Source organism: Halichoeres trimaculatus, unplaced genomic scaffold, assembly GCF_033239565.1.
Source record: "Halichoeres trimaculatus isolate MK-OKI-2021-1 unplaced genomic scaffold, fHalTri1.1 fHalTri1_scaffold_2, whole genome shotgun sequence".
NCBI classification, from domain to species: Eukaryota; Metazoa; Chordata; class Actinopteri; order Labriformes; family Labridae; genus Halichoeres; species Halichoeres trimaculatus.
In genome coordinates this window covers 41,488,196-41,512,559 of record NW_027437180.1, presented here as the reverse complement: position 1 = coordinate 41,512,559, position 24,364 = coordinate 41,488,196, and the positions used below count along the sequence as shown (strand labels likewise).

The 24,364-nt window shown below is 41.6% G+C and overlaps 1 protein-coding gene across 2 annotated transcripts in view; it reads left to right on the top strand.

Moving 5' to 3' along the window:
* LOC141802568 (zeta-sarcoglycan-like) overlaps window positions 1-24,364 on the top strand; it is a 602,901-nt gene that overhangs the window by 409,795 nt on the left and 168,742 nt on the right. For both annotated transcript variants that reach the window (XM_074686112.1, XM_074686119.1), the window contains exon 3: window positions 4,619-4,720. In XM_074686112.1, coding sequence (XP_074542213.1) covers window positions 4,619-4,720 — 102 coding nt within the window. The remainder of the gene's footprint in view (window positions 1-4,618; window positions 4,721-24,364) is intronic.

Below are 24,364 nucleotides of genomic sequence, written 5' to 3'. Positions count from 1 at the left end.
CTTCATGCACAAGACAGAAAATGTAAATGTACACATGATTTGAAACATGATTTATTTCATTCATTTCAAGATGAAAGCTGGGGGCGTGTGAAAATGGACGTAGAGCCATGATGTATTTGTCTGGTTCTCTGTAGCCAGCATATGGCTTCTTTCCTTTTAGCCTCAGGTCGCTTTTGTTATAACCTGAGTGTGATAAGTACCTGTCATTAGGCTTGTCACTGGAGTTTGGATTTTCCTATTTTCCTGAGATGCCTTTGAACGTTGCTGTCTGTTTTACTTTCTGTAACTAAAAACTGCTTCAGTTCCTTTAAAGAGTACAAAACCAGGACAAACGTTGTCTGCTGGATTTTCTTTAGTGGAAAAGTCACCACAGTTTTTGCAGACCGAAACGCTTCGGTAGTACCAAGTATCACCTCGATTTTTGTTTGTGCCAAGTTTTGGTACCTGAAGGGTTAATCACATGATTGGTAATACCACCTGTGACTGGCGTTTCCGGTCACGACTTCCTGTCACGCTCAATTTTCCCTGTGCTGAATTTATGTGTCACTGCTCTGCATCTGTCAAAAATAGGATGGCTGCGTATTACCACCTCACGCAGACTTACTGCAACAGGATGGATCCTGTTCAAGTTGACAGATTGAATTGAATTTGACCTATTTGATCCGTTTGCCATAAAGGACTCACTGCGGACACAAAGAGTGTTTTTGGCCGTCAAACAGTCAAGTCCTCCTCTCACTAACGCAGCAGTTCCTCTCAGATCTGTGACATGTGCTGTAGCCTGAGAGGATGTCTGCACCCTGGCCTGTCATTTGTTTGCAACTGTTCTTTTATTGGGGCAATTTTTTTTTTTCTTTTTAAAGAAAACTGCTGAGAATGGAAAAATACTTCAGCTCAAAAATAAGACTCAATTCCATCGACTCATTTGTACCGTAATGTGTGATGTAGTTTTCTCTTTTTTAGAAAAAATGATATTGTGAATTTGGTTTTGAAAAAAGTATCATCCAGGAACTCGTATCGAAGTGAAGGTATCCGTATTGGTATCAAACATATTGATTAAAAACCAGCCCTGTGCTTGCTTTTTGAACACGCAGTCCGTGCGAGTTGATGTACGCAGTCAACACGCAACAGAGTGGAGCCGGTTCGGAGACGCATCCGGTGTGTTCCAGCTGTAAAGGGTCATCCTCCAAGTTGAAGCCTTTTATTGGCTTCAACTTGGAGGATGAAGCAGAGACTGACTCTATGATGGCTGTATGTACTGTCAGTACAAGATGTGATAAAATGCTTTCAAAGAGAATAAATGAAGGTGTGAATATTTCCTCACCTTAACCTGCTGGGTTAAATCACCTCACCTCAACTTCCTGCTTAACTTCTGAGAGGAGATAGTCTGGGTACAGTTTGGTCACATGTGCTCATAGCTGCAGATTCCTCCTGGGATCTTTAAAGTTCAGTGCATGAGTGAAACAGCACAGGCACGTCAAGTCCACAATTTTCCCTCTCATTTAATTTATTCTGCTGATGCACCGCTGTCCTCATTTGGCATTTCTCCTCCTGCTCTCCTCATTGTTTCAGCTTCTCATTGTCTCCACATTACAGCCTCCTCTCCCTCTCTCAAGTACATTTTAATTTGAGAGGCTTTATTGTTTCACTGCAACTTATACTTCCTGATGATTCTGCAGCAGCATCCAGAAACAGATTCATCTGCAGTCGAAACAATTTATCTGAGGAGTCGTGGGACTATTTTGATGTTGTTGTGGGACTGGATTTCATTAATTCACACTTGTAATAAAGTCAGGATGTGCGTTCAGGAGACACACGTCTATGAGTGTGATAAAACACACCGCAGCACCCAGCAGCTTCACTCAACTCTGACCAGAGCACATGACTGGAGCAGCTGCAGCTCCGCCGTACTCTCTGTACTGTCACTGATCCTAAGCACCGATTTGACATGGTACAGTAGCTGTTCTTTGCTCTGTTAAAGCTCCTACTCGCCTAATACCCTGCATGGCTGTTTGAGAGGAATTTAATCTCACCATGTAAGTCTGATCCAACAATCTTTCAAGCATTCACTCGTGTGGAATCTGTAAAATGTGGCACAACGGAGCACAAAAGAGAGCCGGTGAGCTGATGGGAAAATGCTGCTGTGACGTAGAGGATACAACATCAAAGTTTGATTTGACTCGACTTTACAGACACGCATTATTACAGCATGAGTGAACGGTCCCAGCTCTTTTCAAACCAGTGGTTTGACCCACAGCATATTCAGAGCTTAGCTTTTGCATCAAAAAAGAAGATACTGCCACCATGTTTCTCTCTTTTTTTTTATTTATTTATTTTTTTTAAAGCCTCTCAGACAAAATTCAGTTGATTCAATCAGGACTGTATTGATGTCAGCTGTGAGGCTTTAATAAAATCACTGCTGCATCATTCCTTTAAAATTTAGCGTGTAATAGGTACCATGCAAAAACTTGTAAAATCTGCAGTATGCCAAAAATCCCTGGATGTCCTAATGATCCAGGAAAATTTCTCAGTACACAACAGACCAGTCTACCTAGCAAACTGTTTCCCACAATGCACAGCGCTAACGCTGTTTGTTAATGCGGATGGCAGGTTTCGGTGAATTACCGCCATCCAGTGGAACGAGTCAGCATTACAACTGCAACACAACACAAGAGTATTAACGTTAAAAAATCTGTGAGATAAAAGTGAAATGATGAGAAACACACACTGATAAAACTTGTCACTTTCAGTCGTAAAAGAAGTGTTTAACACTAATTCACTTTTTAAACCATACATGGATTTTTTTGGGAGTGGTTTTTCCATCAGCTGTAAAAATAAAAAGTCAGTCCCTTCCAGATTTTTTCAGTAAACAATGTAACTTTTGGTGTAACATTAAAACATCAAATGTGATGATTCTGCTGCGATATGATCAACTTAATAACTAAATTGTCACAATCTACCCATAGTTTGTTTTTTACATTTTTAATAAAGGTAAAAAGAAAACAGAAAAAATTAGCTGTAGCTCCGCCTTCTGAAAATTGAAACTTATTACTTTCATGTGTAGTATGTAGTAGGTGGTTTGGAAAACTGCCAGTGTGTTGACTTACACTGGATCTGCCCCTGGTCTGGCTGCGTGCCTGGTCAGGTGGGTCACAATTAATACACAATCATCCTATTTTGTTTCACTGCAGGGAAGATGGAGGAGGACAGGAAGTTGTGACCAGAAACTACCTAAAAACACCTGGTTACTCTGAAAATAAAACGACCTGTGTCAAAACCAGATTGAACTTTGCTTGACTACAACAACAACAAACGGACATAAAGAGCAGAGACAGACAAGGAGTCAAAATGTCTTAAGGTTTTAAGAATGAAGCAGGGGAACAACTCCAGCTGTCTGACAGTTATGCAGCTTGTCCGTGTGAGTCGATGTACGCAGTCAACACGCAACAGAGTGGAACCGGATCGGAGACGCATCTGGTGTATTTCAGCTATGAAGGCTTTTTGACTCAGGTGACAGCCTGGCACCCTGTAGCTGTCTGCTAAGAGGCTAAATACCCGCCTTTGACCTCATCCTGACTTGAACAAAGCTAGCATGGCTCAAGCTGTCAACATGCCCCCCCAGAGTGAGCACAACATAATAGAGAAAACAGGTTCAGGTTTCTGTGCTGTTGTTGTAAAATAACCTCTGTGAAGTTTGTTAAATGACACATTTCTCGTTCTCAGTAAGTGACTGATGTGCTAACATTTATGGTAAACTTTCAAGAACATTGTTAACGTTGAACAGGTTTTGTGTTTTTGATTAGCTTCAAACTCGCTGACATTCAAAGTCTTGGAGTTGGAGTGTGATAATGAAGAGCAACCAGTCACATATTCCCAGGTCACAATGATCAGTTATTAGACGTGGTATATAACTGAGGTTGTGTTTTTGGGAGAGTTTTTCTGTTTGTCTGTGAACAACATAACTCAAAAACTGACACACCAATCTTGATGAAATTTTCAGGAAGTGTTCAAAACAGGATGAGGTAAAAGTGATTAAATTTTGGAGTTGATCTGGATCACCGTCTGGATCCAGGACTTTTTTAAAGGATTCTGTATCATAGTGAGAAAGGGCCGTTTTCACCACATGTGTATATAACTCCACCATAAATGGTTGGATTGCTTTGCAAAACAATACAAGACAAGGTCACCATCATTTCTGACAGATGTAAAAGTACGATCCAGATCCTGGTAATATTCTGGATACTAAGGTCCGTAATGTGAAATATGAACTGGGTCATTATCATTTTCAACACTGTCAGGAAACAAATTATCGTACAAACCTGCAAATAACACTAAATTGTAGCAGACAGTCTGCTGAAAGGGAGTTTAACATTAAAGTTGGACTAAAGTGTTGGTGAGAATCACAATATGCTTGGTGGAGGTCTACAGATTTGATATCTACTGCTTCTCCTAAAGTGCCTTCATTAGCCTGACTACGATTAACTATTGGGACCAATGTCTGGTTAACTAACAGTCTTGTCACGCCTGTGTTCTCTGCATCGCCTGTTACTGTTTTTACAAACTGTTTCCATTCAAAGTAACAATCTGACGTTTCTCCATCTCTCTGCTCCTGTCTCTTCAGGATGGCATGGGGAAACTGCGGGTGACCAAGGAAGGTGTGAGACTGGAGGGCGTGTCGGAGTTTTTATTGCCTTTATACGTCAAAGAGATCCAGTCCCGAAGGGTAAGACCACATGATCCTGTGAATGTGTGGAAGTCATGATGGATGATTGAGCCAAACAGTGTGTTTTTAACTTTTTATTGTGACTGTGTGTTTGTAAATTTGATGTAATGGATGTTAAACTGCGGCTGAGTGTTTGAGCTTTGTTAGCGATGTACAGTGTGTGTGTGAGATGTGTTGTTCCAGCTCCTGTAATGAGCAGCTCTCAGATGCCTCTCCCGGCAGTCTGGCTCTATAAGTCATGTGTGTATGAGTGTGTGTGTGTGTGTGTGTGACATTATTACAGCGCTGCATATGATCCAGCACTCCTCCACGTGTCCATCCATCACACACAAAATCATCATTGAGTCTGTCAGCTCAGGCAACACAGACTCTATGTCACTCTATATAGGACAACCTGTGCGACACTTCTGTATGAGTGTGTGTGAGTGTGTGTGCTCATGTGTGTGAAACATGAGCAGGAGCCAGGGAAGGAATCACTGTCACTCTCTCACAAATACAGTGTGTGAGTGTGTGTGAGTGTGTGTGAGTGTGTGTGTGTGTGTGGGTGATTGTGAGTAATACTGTAGAAAAGAGGATCTGAGGGCAAAATATGAGGAATGTTCTGGAGCAGACAGAGTTATTTATTTGACAGCTGATTGACAGAGAGCTGATGAGATGTATGTGATGTTGCATACAGACACAAGCTAAGCTAAAAATAGGTGTGAGGGCGAATGTTTAGGCCCAGATACCACAGTCTGTCTCTGCTTATCATGGTCCTGAAAACAAATAATGCAGGAAGGTAATGTATACATGAGACCCTTCGGACTGTTTACCCAACGTTTCATCTGAAAACTCTAAAATACAATGAAAAGATCTGCATTTACACAGAAATGCAGAAGGCCAGCTGTAGTAAGCATGCCAGACCTGTAGTTGGCGCTATAACTGTCTTGTCCTGAAGCAGCTTCTGGTAGATCTCCTCTGAAGTAGAGTTGAGCCGATCATCTGGTGTGTTGGTGAATGCTAAGAGCAGAAGTGGAGCAACAGATGCTCATTTAGTTAAAGACAGTCACAGATTCAGCAGATTGAGCAGCACAAGCTCAACACGGTAGTTTGCGACGATCGTAACAACGGTATTGTTAGACTGCTGTATGCGCTTGCTTGAAGCGGAGCTTACTGTTCACACAGCAACGGTGTCAGCAGCATTTCAGTTCAGAAATATCCCACTCTGGAGGCTGTTTTTAAAAGTTAGCATTTTAGGTCGGCTAAAGCTAACCTTGCAGAGCAGAGGGACCTGCCTGACTCAGTTTCTGAAATCCTGCGGATCCAATTTGCCAGGCTCCATTGACCAACAAATCCACTCGGCTAAAACAAGGGAAGAGAGGCGGAAGTTAACTTCACAAAAACAGCAGCAATCGTCTAACACCATTATCACAGTTGTTTCTCGTGTTCCTGTGGTTGTTCGTATATTGTTACTCAGCAGCGGTGCACATTAGCTACATCATACCGTGGCTTGATGTGGAATGGTTCCGGTTGTCCATTCACCAACTGATTTTTTGAAGGTCCCACCTATGGAAACAAATCCGAAGAGCTGCTACCCAGATGGACTAGAGAAATATTTCCATGGCGTGTCAGGTTAGGATAAAACCAAGCGGCAACCTCCGGTCTGAGAATATGAGACAATGCTGAAGTGCTAAAATCTGCTGTTTCTCCAGTGTCCACTTGAGGCTGGCTCTGGAAGTACAGGAAGTCACAAACACACCAAGCCAAAAAAAAGCCATTTTCAAAGCAGAAATTAACCTTTTTACAGCCTGGTTCAAAAAACGTCTCCTGTCTGAGTCACTAATTTTACTACTGGCACCTACTGTACAGGGGATACATTTTTCTAACTCGGCCGTTCAGACAATATTAAGAGCGTGAGCTCCCCTAATGAAAGGCACAGCTGAGGGTCACGTGACCAACAGGCGCCCTATGGCTGTACAGGCTGTATGCGAAGCCCTTGCCACTACCAATATGGCCGCTATAGCCGATGTGCTTCACGTTCTGTTTCAGTAACAGACGGGTGACGTCAGCGAGACTACGTCCATGTTTTAAACATTCTATGGCTAAAACGCTGTTTTCATAGAAAACAAGAGGCCAAAACGCAACAATACTTGTGCATTTCACCCTAAAACCGTTGCAGAGTAAATGGCCTATTAGTACCTCCTAAACAATGGACTTCTGTGAGCCTGACGGCTTTAGGGTAAAAGGCAAAAGTATTGTGGTGTTCCAGCTTCATATTTACACGCCAACAGCGTTTTAGCCCCTACAACAAAAACTTTTGAAAACGGCCTCCAGAGTGGATTGTTCCTGAAACGCTGCCGACACCATTGCCGTGTCAACAGTAAGCTAGCGTTTTCAGTGCAAACGCTGATGTCACGCCCTGCTTTGCACAAGCAACAGTGAAACAGTCCAACAGTCCCGTTGTTACGATCATCGTGATCTACCGTGTTGAGCTTGTGCTGCTCAATCTGCTGAATCTGTGACTGTCTTTAACTAAATGAGCATCTGTTGCTCCACCTCTGCTCTTAGCATTCACCAACACACCAGATGATCGGCTCAGCTCTACTTCAGAGGAGATCTACCAAAAGATGCTTCTGGACAAGACAGTTATAGCGCCACCTACAGGCCTGGCATGCTTGCTACAGCAGTCCCTCTGCGTTTCTGTGTAAACACAGATTTTTTTTTTTTTTTCGTTTTAGCGTTTTTGGTTAAAACATCATTGTGCACACAGGGCCTGATAGTCTGAATGTCTCTGTCAGCTCTCGGTGTTACAGTTCAAAAAGTGACCCTGTAAACTGGAGACCTTCAGCTGAACGTGTCAGTGGAGATCCAGTTTAACAGCTGTTCAAACACACTGTACTTTAATGTGCAGCTTAAGAAAGTGGACTATGACCTCAGTCAGCTGGAGATCAGACTTAGCATAGCTCCACTGACACACCAAGATAATGAATTTGCAATCGACTGTGGTTGGATTTGGCAGGATGCGGCAGGTCTCTGTATGCCTCGGCGTTCAGTGTGAGCAAATCTCAACGCTTTCACTTTATGTTGCAAAAGTTTTGAGCTGTATTTTTCCAGAATTGATGAAAATGAATGATGTAAAGACTCTGCGTGCAGCACAAGTCACTGTTTCCTCACTTAGCACGTGCTGTTTTCTTGTTTTGATTCCTGCTTCTGCTAACTTTTGAACATTTTACTTTGAACAATTCACACACTGAGAACAAGTCTGATTCCTTAATCTAACTTTTAGTCAGAGTATGTGTGTATGTGTGTGTGTTGTGAGTAAAAAAATGTGAAGGGTTGCCATTAATAAGTCAATCACTGTGATAAAAGCAAGTATGTGTGTTAGTTCTTCTCTGTACAGAATGAAGGATTACCTTGAAATAGCCGTCGCTGTCATTTTCAGACTCCATCTTTACTTACTTTTGAAAGGTTATTGATGTTCAGTGTCTCTGGGGAAGCCGGAGCATCTTTCTGCAGTGAATGTTTGCGTGTACTTGAGTGACTGAATGAGGCAGGGCTTATCGTCTTACACGAAAGCAAACTGCTGCTCTCCCTTCCATTTACAAACAGCAGGCACGCTCTTATTTTGATATTGACGGCTTCGATGCTTTGACTGTGGATCGTGGCTGCATTCGGGGGACGCTGAATCAAAAGTATCTGCTCAACTCCCCGAGGACAAAACAGCTTACTGCTTGTTTTGTGAAGAGACGTCGTACTGTGGAGAGATGGGCAGACAAAAGACTGAACAGGGACCGGCAGTGACGGTTCAGGTCGGAGATTTTTCTCTAAACATTTACCTTGATTTACCTATATATACCTTCACAGCAGCTGTCTGTTACTGGGAAGTAATACCCCACCAGCAGAAAGCAGCAGCTTGTTGAGAAAAAGAAAGTTCTTAAAGGCAAAGAGGCAAAACTACTCTACGAAACTGGCATGAGATCTTCATGAGACTCGCTGAAATTATGAGGTCATCACATAAGGATCTTATGTTCAAAGGTCAGGCCTCAAACACCAAGGTCTACCCATTGCGTTTGCCCTTGAAAGGCCAATCAGAGAGAAAGAGGGGGGAAGCAGAGAGCCTTAAAGAGACAGTGGCTTCAACAAAGTGTTTCAGGCAGAGGCTGAAACTCTCCAATGTGAACCAGACTTCAGGCACCTGCATGGCCGCCTACGTCACTGTGAAGTATCTGTTTACACAAAGTGAGATTTGGACCTCAGGGACCTTTTGGCTTATATTTAGTCATTTTGGTCTGACATGAAGTGTAACGCGCCAAGGTACACCTCTCCGATCATTGCAGACGAGCTTTTAGGGTTGGTGTGCTCGGGCAGTGTGACTGCACCTTGACGGGAGCTGAAGGCCCTCCTCTTTAAATAATCCCAACCAGATCAAAGCATGAGTTTGAATTTTTAATATGGCCACTGACGACAATAGGCTCCAAAGCTCTGTATTAGAAACAAATGGGTGATGTCACAGAGACTATGTCCATGTATTGCACAGTCTTTGATAATTATGATTATGACTGTCACTTTAACATGCTAATTAGTTTAATTAATTACACTGCAAATTATTGCGTTATAAATAACATATCGTAAATAAATTAACTATTGGCTGCCAGCCATTTTCAGAGCATCTTGAACAATCTTTCAAAACCCAAATAATTTTGTTTTCTCTGACTTTATAAACACGAAAAACCAACTACGAAGAGTGGACTCTCTTCTTTTATGTCTCTCTTCCTGTTTTTGATCCAACAAACAGACAAGACATACTTTGTTCTGATCACGTTCATCTCCAGCACTCTGTACTTCTTCTCTCCATGATCTCTGTCGTCTTTTCTCATGATGGCATCGCTCTTTCTCTCTGAGCTACAGCAACACCTCCTCAGTTGGAGCGTGAGCTGCCTGAACTTTTCTGACTTGCAGCATCTTGCTATGTCTTCATCATCTCACATCTTCTCCTCATATCCATGCTGAGCTCTCATCCAAAGAGCACACCGCTCTCACCCACAGTAGGTAACGAGCAGGATTTTGATTGACAAAATCCGTCTGACCCCGCCTCCCTCTGCTGAAAAACATAATTTTACTACTTCAGATGCAGTAAATTGTTGCAATGCCATTTATTGCAGCAAACACAGACATTTTAATATTGTCAAGTTGAAAGGAATGTGGATTTACAAATTTTCTCTTCTTCGTGTTTTCATTTGATTAGCCATGTACCACTATTTTGTAATGTCCTAAAATTCAAATTCTTTATTTAGGGACCTTAAGCCAATGTGAGATTGAAATGTGATTAATAAGATTAATTCATTACAAAACCAATGATATATATATATATATATATATATATATATATATATATATATATATATATATATATATATATTAGTGCTGGGCAAGTTAACGCGTTATTTTCGCGTTAACCCGTCAATCTATTTGTGCCGTTGAATATTTTATCGCACATTAGTGCATGTTGCTCACATGCTTTTATTTTGTAAATGTCTGTTGCTGACCGCAGTGGAACCGGAAGTGAAATTGATGGAAAAACAAGATGAGAAACCAAAACAGGCATGGAGAAGAGGGGCAACGCCACGGAACTTAAAGGCGCTCGCCGCTCAGTGTATCAGTCCGCACGCGCGGCGTGCCAGACATAAACAAACGCAGGTAGTCTGCCAGGACGAAGAGACACAATGAGAACTAGAGCCTTATTTAGCGGTGTTTTTGTGTGAAAGTAACACGCTGAAAATTCTCTAAATGAAGCGTGAATGCAGACAGATATCAGATTTTTTTGGTGGGAGTCCGTTTATTTGTGTTTTTGGTCAAGTAAAATATGGCCCCGTCTGAGTGCAGAGGAAACCTGCAGAGGAGCAGGGAGGGGGTGTTTGGTGTGAGCGCTCTGGGCTTCTGCTGCACAAAAACACTGCTGTAGGGGTAATTTCTGCCCTAAACCTTGTGATAGGACCCAACTTGTTCCATCCCAGAGTATCACTTTAATGCCCTGACAGGGGCAATAAGCTTTAATTTTGTATTTACATTTTGTAAATTTGATTTGCACTAAATATGTGATTTAACTATTACTGTATAACAAGTACTGATTTAGTGTTTGCATGACAGATGTTATGGCACTTTCGCTCACATGGCAGAACATTCCAATAAAAGTGCACTATACACTGCTTTTGAATTCATTGTTAGATTTTGAATTTAAAATGCAATTAATTATGATTAATCAGGGAAATCATATGATTAATTACAAATAAAAGTTTTAATTGTTGCCCAGCCCTAATATATATATATATATATATATATATATATATATATATATATATATATATATACCCCCAGACTTTTGTTAGTGTACTTACATAAAGTGCACTGTGCAAAATCTTATAGTGGTGGTGTCGTCCCAAATCAATGCTGTAGTTTCACCTACGATCATATTTCACAACCATCCTTTGATCCGTTTCCTACCCCTTCCTCTACGTAACCAATATGGCGACCATTAAGTGTGAGAAGTGTCCACCGTTCAGCAATCAACTTTTTGGCCATTTTGAGTGCATTAAATCAGAAGTGCACCTCATTTTTTCCATACTGTCGGTGTGAACACACCTATGCACTCAAAATAAGAAGTGTAAGTGCAGAAGTACGCAATTTGTGACACAGTATTAGTTACTGAAGGAGAACGGAGTCTTTCAGCATGGTGAGTGGAAACAGAGAGTGACAGAAACAACATGAAGAAGCAGCGAGCGTCAGAAAACATGATGGATGGTCAGGACAGGAGAGGTGACATGTTGACCTGTGCTTGGAGCGTCAGTGCAAACAGGAATAGCATTTTTTACACCTGACTTATTAGTCAACGTGTGTCAGGCAGGAAGTGAAGGAAGCTTCAGAGGACGGTTTATGTCATATCACTTGAGACAAATACATCAGGGTTGGCCAGCGTGTTAATTATCTGATTTTTTTAAACCTGCTTTTTGGTTCAGAATACCAAGTCCCCACTGTGAGTTATCTGAGTTTGATGAAGTTTAGTCTGGTTTGAAAATTCACAATCAACTCAGTCAGCTCATGAACTCAAAGGAAACAGAGGAAACAGGAACCTGATGGAAGTGTGTAAATTGTATAGATTTATCCCTCACAGTCTGACACTGACTTGAGGCGAGGGCCAGGTTTTTTATCCAGTCACAAAACTGCAAACGCAGGCACAGAATGCTCCCAAAAACACAAAAACTGAAGCTGTGTCAGAAATGAATTCCCAGGATACAAACGTTATGAAATAAAGGGAGCAGCAGAGAGGATGGAGATGACATCCCTCCCACACAGCTGTATTCTGCCCTTTTTAGAAACATCACATGCAGATTTTGCATAATCAGGGCCATCCCACAGCAGTGCATTGTGGGAAAGCTAAATGGAACACTGCGACTCCCAGTGAGAGCTAAATACAGAACATTGCGTATGAGGCACTCACATCGACACAAACAACACAGGAAGAGATTTGATTGGCTGGTTGGAGAACAGATGGATCCTAAATAGTGAACTGTGAGTTGGAGAACGCCAAAGTTTAAAGTGATTTTTGTAAATAAATCCTACAAAATTGAAATTACTGACAGACAACCACAGCAAAACATGGATATCACCCTGAAGATCCTTGTACTAACCTTCACTAAAAAAAGAACTCAGTGTAAACTCTGATTTGGATAATATCTGACAGGAACTGTCACAATCTGGAGGAAAGGTCTGAGTCAGATGAGCAAAGAACTTCATACTGGGTAAACATCAACAAAAGATAGGGATGATGCATGTTTCAGCTGTGCAAACAAATTAAAGGTAGCAGGCAGGAAGAGCTTGAGCACTTGGCAGCGAGACAGCCTGGATGATCTGGCAAGGAAGACGTGGAAGGAGCCGGAGAGACACAACAAGGTACTCTGCAGGAATTCGGGGGCACTTGGGAAGCGCTGAGAGTCGCAGGACCTGAAGCAGTGAGTGTGTGGCCGCTGAATAAAGCCGGTGAGCGCGCCAAACTCTCAGCCAGTCCTGGGAGCAACATCAGAAGACAGGACTTGGAGGATAGCGCACACAGCACTCTGAATGCTGTTTGGATGAGTCATGTCGGAGCAGACGCATGACGGACAACAGAAAGGTGTGGAAGCAGACGTAGCAGACAGGGCAGAAGTCACTTCACTGATTTGACTTTTTAAGTGGGTTTATCAGGAGAGGAAGATTTGGCCGAGACAGGAACAAGCTGTCCAGACAAGTCTCCAGCAGAGACTAGGGCCAAGAAACGTTCAAGTCCTGAAACTAAAGGACTCACACTGTCCAATCCTTTGAGCTAAAGGTCAAAGGTCAATATATTTTGAGAAGTATCCTCAGATTCGACCAAGCAGCGACACCCAGAAATGAAGCTGAACTGCAGTTCCTCCAGTGTCCACTTGAGGCTGGCTCTGGAAATACACTGAACTGAAATACACACAAATTTATGTCCCTTTGGATGGGAATATCCTGATAGATGTATACATGACCAAATACTTGGGTTAGAAAAGGAGTAACCCAGGGGCGATTTTAGGATCTGTGAAATCCAAAATAAAAACATATTCAGTTTTTGCTGGGCTCATATTTCAAATGTGAAAGGGTTAATAACTGCGGGTAAACAGCCATGGATGGTGAGGAAAAGGTTTCATGTGAAACGAGGAAAGGACTCTTGTCTTACGATTAAGATTTCTGCTTTCTCATTGTTGAGTTTGAGGGTTCGTTTGCAGCCAGGACTCAAGGACTTTAAAGCCTTAAGGAAGTGGATAGGGTAGGAAATGGAGTGAGACTTTCAGGGAAGGTGGTGCAGGTTGGATATGAACTCAGGGTTTGCCTTAAGGGGGCGCTAATCCCTGGACTGCTAGGCCATACAAGTGTTCCTTCAAGTGTCTTCTTACTTTAAAATTAAATGATCTACTCAATGGGTTGTTTGGGCTAAATATCTTGGATGTGGTTGCTTGTCTGAAACACCAATTACACGACAAAACCAGCAATTTAAAAAAAAAAAAAAAAAAAAAAGCATACTCCTCTTTGTCAGCAGCATTCGCCAAAATCAACTCCTAATCAAAGACTGTAACAGTCACGTTAGGTTGGGGGTTGATTGTTTTCAGGTGATGATTTGATTAATAAAAATGATTAAATAAATAAATAAAGGAATGTTAATTGATGGCTCTAAATTAAAATGAGCAGCAGTCTCTCAGTCTGAAGCTTCAAAGAAAACGTGGCTACACAACATCACCTTTCGTCCCCCCTTTGGGCCCGTGGGTCTAATTACTGCAGATGGGGGGATTGTCGCTTGATCATAAACATGTTTTTGTGACTCAACTGCAAAAACTTAAGTGTCGTTATTGTTCGGCTTGGGTGAGCAGCCTCATTAAGCAGCAGGAAATTGAGGTACTAGCTCAGGGGTGGCCAACCAGTCAGAGACCAAGAGCCACAAAAATGACTGTGGTAGTACACAGAGCCATATCTCATACGTGGTCTTACAAACCCACTTCCTGAAACACGTAAACTAAATAATATAAAATGAAAATCACTAAATTTCCAATTTTCAAAGCTAGATTTATTGAGTTTGCAAATGTGTTTAAATTTATTCTTTGAGCCGTGTCAAAGACAAGTTTCTATTTTCACTGCAGATAAAACAAAGTTCCATTTCTATCTATCTATCTATCTATCTATCTATCTATCTATCTATCTATCTATCTATCTATCTATCTATCTATCTATCTATCTATCTATCTGTCTTTCTATCTATCTATCTATCTATCTATCTATCTATCTTTCTATCTATCTATCTATCTATCTATCTATCTATCTATCTATCTATCTATCTATCTATCTATCTATCTGTCTATCTGTCTAGCGATGAGCGCATGAGGAATTGAGAGGAGCACATGTAGAGAAAAGAAACTGAAACTTAAGTAGGTGTGTTTTCAAGATTTATTTTCTGATGTTAAATAGAATAGAATCGAAAATACTTTTTTTATCCCCAAGTAGAAATTCAGGAGGGGTCACAGCATCAATCAAGAAAACCAAAGTAAGAAAGTGTATAGAAAGTGTAAAAAGCTCCATAAGAAAATAGATGCTGACAGCTTGTCCATCATTGTCCAGTCAGCCAGCCTCCACCTCCACAGGGTCCAGGACTGAGCTTCTTCAGCAGTCTGTTCAGTCTCTGTCTCCTGGATCCTGTCTGCTCACAGCAGGTGAAGCTCTTCACATGTGGCCTTGGTGTCTGCTGTTAGCTCTGTTAGCCATGTCTGTGAATAGCATGATGCTACTCTGCCCTCTGGTATTCCCTCTGTTGCTGGGTTAGCACAGCTAGCTCGTCCATCTTATTGGAGATAGATCTTACGTTCCCAATAACGATGGATGGAAGGACAGGTCCATGTCGTCACTTCTTAGCTCACACCTGAGAACCAGCATGTCGTCCTCACCTCCTTCTCCTCACCTTGTGGGGAAACATCAGGCCTAGCACCAATTAGCATTGACATGCTAGCGGCTGCTAACAGCTGATTTCACATGAACCATGGACCAACAAATGACCATACAAAGCAATGACCCACTCCAAATGCAAAGATGAGGAAAAAAAGACGAAAAAATCTCACGAAATGGACAAAGAATCTGTGTTTGAGTGGATTTAGACCGAGTTTTTAAATGCACATGTATTTGAGTAGTCTTCTGCATACGCTGTGGTCTGGAGATGATTCAGTTGCAGGCCAGAGGCAGGGATTATTTTCACTAACAGCAGCTTAAATGTGATACTTAGAGGTATTGATGTATGTAAAAGACACACTAAAGATGCTGTGTTCCCTCTTTTTATTGCTCGCTGCTTTGTTCCCTCAAAGGCTTTTATTCAGTCACACACACATATACACACCTACACACACACACACACACAGATCTGAAAAAGATTCTGTCTCTCAACACTTGGTCCTATAATTGTCCCCACAGGGACCTCATGACGACCTATCACCACCACAGGAGGCACAATGAAAACTTCACTTATTCCCCTTCCTTCGCCCCCCTCTATCTCTTTGAGTCAACTTTCCTCTTTATCAGATTCTCTCCTTTGTTATTCTGGCTCTTCTTCCCCCTCTCCCCCCGTCTGTGACATTTCTCTATCTGTAAAGTCTTTGTTCTTCTTCTTTCTCCTCCACCCCTGTCGTGATACCAGCTCCCAGGAGACGGGCCTTGCTACATGCAGTCGACCGCCTGGATAAGGGCTGCGCTTCCTGGGGAGATTAAAAAGATATTACACAGCAGAGTTAGTGTGGATGTAAAGGTACGGCGCTAAGGGAAGCGGTGTTAGGGGATAATTAAAACTGCATAAGTGATGAGTGCAATTGAAAAACAATATTGAATGAGTTCAGGATTATGAGAAAGCCAAGAGAAACAATTATTGAAAAAGTCCCCTCATCTGTTTCCATCGCTGCAGCTTCAAGCGACAGAAAAATAAAGGGTAGTGGGTGAAGGTGGGAGGGTGCCATAACTTTATTTTTGCTATTTGTCGCTTTAAGATTTATTACTCCCTCCCTCGGCCTCAGACTTTCTCTGTGCGTCTCCTCTGGGGACCTGAGCTAGCTGAAACTTCTCCAACTCGGTGGCCGTAATTGAATAGCAGAGAGTTCTAATGGAACATTAGGCTGTTCCCGTCTTGGCAGGCCCTATTGATTTTGACTTTGCAGCATTGTAAACAATCGGGGTGTAAGTGTAACTGAATGGATGCAGACCTTGGTATGGGCTGTAATTCCAGGACTATTGCTGTGGATCTGTTGCGCTCGCAGGAACAGTTTTTGTATTATGTTGAAAAAATGAGGTTGTTTATGTTGCGAGTCATTTTAACCCGCACTGTGTCGACCCACTTCAAACAGTCAAAAAACAGATAAAACCAATAACACCTTTTAAAACATTTTCAATCTCCAAACTATATTTAAAAAACTATTAAATAACAGTTTTCCCCTATTCACAAATGCATTTTTTTTAATTTGATGGCCCCATTTTCTACATTTTCAATATTCCCCACATTAGATAAATTGACCCTGTGGGCTTTCTGTAACTGTATCATTTGACACAAGAGAAACTTGTTTTACTGTCCACTAGGAACAGACATACCTGGCAAAACACACTTTGAAGTGCTCACTTTAGAGCCAAAGAAAGCACCAAAGTGCGTTATTAAAAAACCTTAACACACACTAAAGTGCTCTCTTTGGAGCCTGAACACGCCAAAGTGCTCTTTTTGGATCCAAAACACACACTTAAGTGCTGCTTTTGAGCCTGAACACACACTGAAGTGCTTTATTTGGATCATTAACACACTAAAGTGCTGTTTTATAGAGCCATCACACACACCAAGGTGCTCTCTTTGGAGCCTGAACACACAAACACACACTAAAGTACTCAGTCGGAGCCTAAGCACACACAAAAAGTGCTTTTTTGGAGCCTGAACACACTAAAGTGCTTTATTTGGAACATTAACACGCACTAAAGTGCTTTTTTGGAGCCTGAACACGGTAAAGTGCTCTTTTTGTGCCAACACACACACTTAAGTGCTGCTTTTGAGCCTGAACACGCACTAAAGTGCTTTATTTGGATCATTAACACACTAAAGTGCTGTTTTATAGAGCAATCACACACACTAAGGTGCTCTCTTTGGAGCCTGAACACACTAAAGTGCTTTATTTGGAACCTTTACATTCACTAAAGTGCTTTTTTGGAGCCTGAACATGCTAAAGTGCTCTTTTTGGAGCCAAAACACACACTAAAGTGCTTCATTTGGATCATTAACACACTAAAGTGCTGTTTTATGGAGCAATCACACACACCAAGGTGCTCTCTTTGGAGCCTGAACACACAAACACACACTAAAGTATTCAGTCGGAGCCTTAACACACACAAAAGTGCTTTAATTGGAGCCTGAACACACTAAAGTGCTTTATTTGGATCCTTAACACACACCTAAGTGCTTTATTTGGAGCCTTAACACACACAAAAGTGCTTTTTTTGAGCCTGAACACACTAAAGTGCTTTATTTGGAACCTTAACACACACTTAAGTGCTCACTTTGGAGCCTGAACACACTGCAGTGCTCTTTTTGGAGCCAAACACACACTAAGGTGCTCTTTTTTTGATCATTAACACACTAAAGTGCTGTTTTTTGGAGCCATCACACACACCAAGGTGCTCTCTTTGGAGCCTGAACACACGAACACACACTTAAGTACTCAGTTGGAGCCTTAACACACATAAAAAGTGCTTGTATGGAGCCTAAACACAAATTGAAGTGATCCCTTTGGAACCAAAACACACAATTCAGTGCTCATTTTGGAGACACATCACAAACTTAAGTGTTTTTTTTTAGCCTAAACACACTAAAGTGCTCTCTTTAGAGTCTGAACCTGTGCTAAAATGCCCTTCGGGTTTGAAAACACACTAAACTGCCCCCTTCCCTGGCTAAAACATAATAAACTGCCCTTGTGGGTGGGAAAAAAATGCCCTTTAAAATGCCTTTCCCATCAAAAAGTCAGTGCACACCACTGGAGATGTTGACCATTTTATATTATTATTTACATATACCCATGTCCTTCTGATGGTTAGACAACGGCAGATCCTCTGAATCATCTTTATTGTAGGAAAATTGACAATAACATCGTCCTCTGTCTCTAATCTCTTTCCTTTGCAACACTATCACAGCTCAAAATCTGTGATGAAGCCTCTTCAGCTGTGAACATACCTAAACTCATGTTTGATGTACATGTCAAAGAGATGATGTGAGAACATTGACAACGACAAGGAAGATAAAGTTTACACACACCTGGGTCTCTGAGTCAAAGACAGTCAAATTATAAATAACTGGGACATGACAATAAATCACATCACAGAAAGATCTTTATTTTGGATCTGAGCAGCCAGCTTACCCATATTAAACTGGCACTTTAGTCAACATGAAAACAGAAGCAGGACAAATTGACCCCTAACAGAATATGAGGGTTGAATCAGGTGTTACAGGGGACAGCTCGGGTCCCCCCTCTAAAAAGAATGATCCCTCTTTGATTTTCTGTTTGTGATGAAGGAAAGCAAAGCCAGCCAGTGCAGCTGTCGGCCATGTCTGATTTTAATTGCGTGTCACGTTGGGAGCATGATGCTGTCACTTTCCCCTCAGAAAAATAGCTTTTTGATGTGGTTTCCTTTTGTTTGTGGTCATGTCGAGGAAACATGGTGGCACGCTTTCATTTCAGCCCTCTTCATCTGTGTGGAAAAAAAAAAAAAAACACCCCAAACTTTGAGCTATCCTTCAGACAGACTGTCAACAGGAAGTCCTACTGCTCGAAACACTTTGTGCAAATTGCTTTTCATCCTCGGTGGCTGTGCGGTGTGACGTGCGTGTTCGCTCATGATGAGAGACTCAAATTCAATTTAAATGAAATTACATACTGTCAGCGTGTCAGTATTTGTAATGAATTAGCTTACATAAAGAGACATTTTCTCCGACTGACGCGACAATTGCTTTCTACAAAGACCAACCTTGCTGGAAGTTGTCCTCGTTGATTATGCCACAAAGTCTGAGGAAAACAAAGCTGGAGCGCTCGCGGTTACGCTCTCACACTGTGCGCCTTCATGTTTCACAGAGTTCTGCCTTCGTTTTGATCATCTTCGTAAGATAGCTCATCAAATGAGCGATTTGTACCAAAACCCTTCTTCTGTGCAAACTACAAACAGCTCTAATATAAACTACTGTTGAATAAAGAGTCTGTTTGAGTTTCTACTTGGGGAGGATGGAGCCTGCTCATGAGTTCACCCTGGACAGGTCTCCAGCCAATCACAGAGCTAACAGGAGAAGACAGCCGTTCACTAACACCTACGGGAGATTTAGATTGACCAATCAGCCTGATGAGCATGTCTTGGACTGTGGGAGGAAGTCCGCAGCAGATGTGACGAGCCTGTCAGGCTGTCTCATGCACCAACAATCTTGAGGATCAGGGGTTTGATTTTTTTACTGTGAGAAATGTGAGGTTCTAAATCTAAATATGTAAGTTTGTCCTTTTTTCAAAGAGCACCACGTTGGGTTTTGTAAAAATGACCAAGGACTAGCAGCTCTTACTGACTAACCCTGCAACTAACATATGAATGGTCTATTTTTCAACTTTTTTTTTTTTAGTGATTTCTGTAAAAATCACTTCCTAAAGGCCCATTTATCCTCCTGTTTTGTACAAAAATGTATCTGTCCTTTTCAAACGAAGTCACTGTCACTGCTGTCATACTTCTATGGCATTGTAGTTAACCAATACATCCACCAGGGGGAGCAGCCTAGAGTCAAAAGTTTATGACACCAAAACTCAAACACAAAAGCCACGTTTAATAGATTTTGCCGCGTTTCCACTGACTTATCCCGGGACAGATCCCCAAATAACTGAGACGAGCCGTCCCACTTTTTGGGACCCTTTCGTATGGGTGCCAGACTGGATCAATCCGCCCTCTGAAGGTGGAGCTACAACACTGCAGACTGTTGATTGGTCGAAAGAATCGTCACTTCCTGTGTGACAGCGGCTGTATTTCTCCTGGTGGCTCACAGACTTCTCTGAAACAAAGCTTGATTGTTCTTTGTATCAAAGAGCTACATGACAATCACAGAGAGGACGAAATGCTGCATGTCTTCCATCGTTGCTCTTTGTTTACTGTGTCGCATTCTTCTTCTTTGTTGGATTTATTAGCAGGGTAAACTGTATCAGCACACTATTGTTAACAGCTGCAGTTTTCAGCATCCAGCTTACACACCACCTACCACTAGAGGGCGCAGTTTGCTGTGGAAACACAAATGGGATCAGGCTTAACTGAACCAAACTGTCCCAAACTGTACTAAACTGAACCGGACTGCTTGGCGGAAAACAGCGGCTAAACATGGCGACTGTACCTCTTACTTAAAACTGCACCTCTTACTTAAAAGACAAAAACAGAGGCAGTTTTGTAGGAGGCGGTGGTTGGGGAGGATGTTAAATACATCACAAAAGTTCCGCCATTGTTTTTTCTTCTTCAATTGATTTTCGATTGGTTCATTTTAGTGATATGATTTATACATTGTAAGATTAAAGCTGGGGACCACCTGAAAATGGACCTTGGGGCTGGCTTAGGACAGTGATTTTCAAAGTGGGAGCCACCAAGGAGCACAATGTGGGCCTCAGAAAACTGAAGAGAAGGGAAAAAGAATAGAATTTATTTATTTATATTTATCTTTAGGTTATTTAATTATTTACAGATATTTTTTTAAATTTATTTTTAAACCATTTTTCCTGAACATACAAAATGTAAAGTGCTGGGTTGACATATTTCCAACTGTACCTATCCACACCTCCTGTGACAGCTGCAACTTTGGCGTGATGATGTCATGATCTGTGTCGACCTGGCAGTTTGCGCCTATCATTAAGCTCTCCCCCTGTCTAACTACTCGCTACATGTAAGAAAGGAGTGTCCCACCTTGGCTGACAGAGCCCTGAATGCCTTCTCCTTTTCACACAACTTTCTTGTGCGAATCTGGATTTTGTTTGTTTATACTTTCTGGTCCTAAACAAACGTAATAATTATTGAAAAGTTAATAAAAGTTAGAACAAACCTTCTTAAAGTTGACGTCTCTTTTGATATTGTGAATTCTGTTGGTTTTCAAAGAGGGTCCCTGGACAGAAGCAGATGCTGTTTGGGGGGTCTTGATCAGGTGTCCTCTAGTTTTTGCTTCCACTCCATCAGTTATTTGGTCAAAAAGCTGAACTGAGGGGAGGACTTCCTTTAACCTTAATAAGGTCAGTTATTCAGGGTTAAACTCTAAAATTACACCTCCACACGTTCAGCAGATATCCTGTACAGTCATGCCTGACTGGTATGAATTCTTTATTTATCTGTATTGATTATAATTTACATCAAATCTCACACTATTTTTCTCTTTTATATGTGGAATCGATCTTGGGCATTTGAGCTGAGACATTTCCATAATTGGCCGTTTATGGCCTGTTTAGGGTGAAACTCAAAGAGAGACCAGGCGGACTGCACCTCATGAAGCCTGGGTCTGAAACACACCTGACGGACTCCCTGAGCGCTGGGTTTCTTCTGCTGTTTCCGCTGACAGTCTACTATAAAAGACTGCTCAGTTTGTGGCTTGGACACAGCGTCTGTGATAATGAGTTGACTTTACCAGAAGAGCGCTCCTTCAGCGTCTCTGAACTTTAATATGATGTTGAATCAGAAGTTAAATGACACCACGCAGGAAGTAAGGAGGAAAGTCTGACCAGGAGGTTGTGATAATTTGATCATTCCTCTGAGAGCAGGAGGAGAAGCCATAAGATTGTGACTTGTACTTGACTACGTGGGTGTTTCTGTGTGCGACTGACCTTAATGTCTATCTGCGTGGGCCAAAACGTCTGCAAATCTTATGTGTCTGCCGTTTGAATGTCCACTCTGTACCCGTGTGTTCCAGACGTGGTCGCGACCCATTTAAAAATAGTCTCCATTAACATTTAACAGCATCTTTCAGAATGTCAGGAGAATGAAAGTCACATCCGCCCAGGAGGGGAAGGAGGAAGGAAACGAGACAAAAATGAATATGAATAATATTAATCCCCTCGCTCCAAAGATCATTCCATCCCTCCCTCAAGCCCGCGTCTCAGAGGTCACATCCAGAAGACGACACAACAAATCCTCTCATCAGGAGATTCGACGGGAAGAAGAAGCAGAAGAGCACATCGTGACGCAAATATCGAAGATCTCTGAGGATTCTGTCGTTGAAGGGGACACAGATCTATCAAGTGTGGTTGTTACCAGGGACAGGCGTCTCAATCGAGTTTGGTCTTATTCCTGAAGACATAAGGAGGAAGAGATCCTCTTTGCTAGTTTCCTTCGCAATGTCAGCACTTCTGTCAGCAATTTGTCTCCATTTCTGAAAGTCACAGAACAGCAACTGGCAGTGATGCTTTCTGGTGTTTGATGGAAATGTTTTTTTGTAATTTCGAGGCTTTTCGATTCCCTTCAACCACCGTTAGCAGTCACACATCGTATAACGTCCCAACCAGGGGCTGGTAAACAATTGAAAACAAGAAGTGACCGTCACATGAACCATTTATTTTTCATTAAACGATCATACAAATATTCAGAAACCATGACTCTTGTTTTCAGCACTTCTCAAGCTCCATCAGGTTAAATGGGGAGTGCTAGGGTAAGGATGAATCGTCGCCCCAGTCTGTCTTACGTGCTTTGGAGCAGGCTTTGAACCAGGATGTCTCTGTGCATTGCCACATTCAGCTTTTCCTCAATCCTGACTGGTGTCTCAGTTCCTGGTGCTCAAAAACATCCCCACAGCATGATACTGCCACCACCATGCTTCACTTCAGGGATGGTATTATTATTATTATTATTATTAGACCAGGGGGCAGCTCTGGGAAGAGTCCGGGTGGTTCTGAATTTCTTCCACTATGCGGTTCAGTTCAGCTCCTCTTAGCACAGCGTGTATTTTACAGCATATCCACTGATAATCCCAAGACAGATCCCGAAATAACCGAAATGAAGCTAACCGAAATGAACTTTTTGGGACCCTTTCATAGAGGGTCCCAAAAGGTGGAGCTTGAACACCACAGACCGTGGATTGGTTGAAATAATCCTCACTTCCTGTGTGACAGCGGCTGTTGTATTCCTCCTGGCGGCACACAGTCTTCTCTGTCTTGACTGCTACATGCCAATCACAAAGAAGACGAAGTGCTGGATGTCTTCATCATTTGCTCTTTGTTTACTGTGACGCATTTTCCCTTCTACATTGAATTTATTAAAGGGGAACACTGTGTCAAGCTGCTTTGGCGTCAATATTGCATTGCTATTATTTAACTGATGCAGCTATCGGCATCCGGCTTACATGGGGCCTACCACAAGGGGGCACAGTTGGCTGTGGAAACGCAAACGGGTTCAGGCTTAACTGTACCAAACTGTACTGAACCGAACCGGACTGCTTGGTGGAAACGCGGCTAAAAACAAATTCTGGAAAATTTGCTTGAAACTAGAATAATGTCTCAGTACAAGTAACTTTTCTCTTGTTCCATTAACATTTTTTTTTTTTTTTTTTTTTTTTTTTTTTACTAGATACAAGAAAATCAGACCCCATTTTCACCAACGTCAATGTCAATGTCAACTTTATTCATATTGCTCATTTAAAACAGCCAGTAGCCCACCAATGTGCTTTCCTAGTAAGACGGCAGAAACAATTAAACAATAAAACTCAAAAAAATCAAAAGCATAAAACAACAACGTAGATAGCCATTTAAGACTCTATCTTATTTATTTATTTATTTATTTATTTATTTATTTATTTATTTATTTATTTATTTATTTATTATTTTTTTTTTCTTTACTCCTTTTGGTTAATTTATTAATACTATTATGTGTTTTTATTTATTTTTATTTTTATTTATTTAATTGCGTTTCCTATTCTTGCTGATTTTATGTTTTTTATGTTTGGTTCTCATGGTCTCTCTTTTTAGTCTGCATGGTTCTTGTATTGTCTGGGTTTCTATTAAGTACTATAATTTATGGAAAGGACCGTTCCACCCCATGTCCTTTTACACTGCACTGTTAGTCTTATTTGAA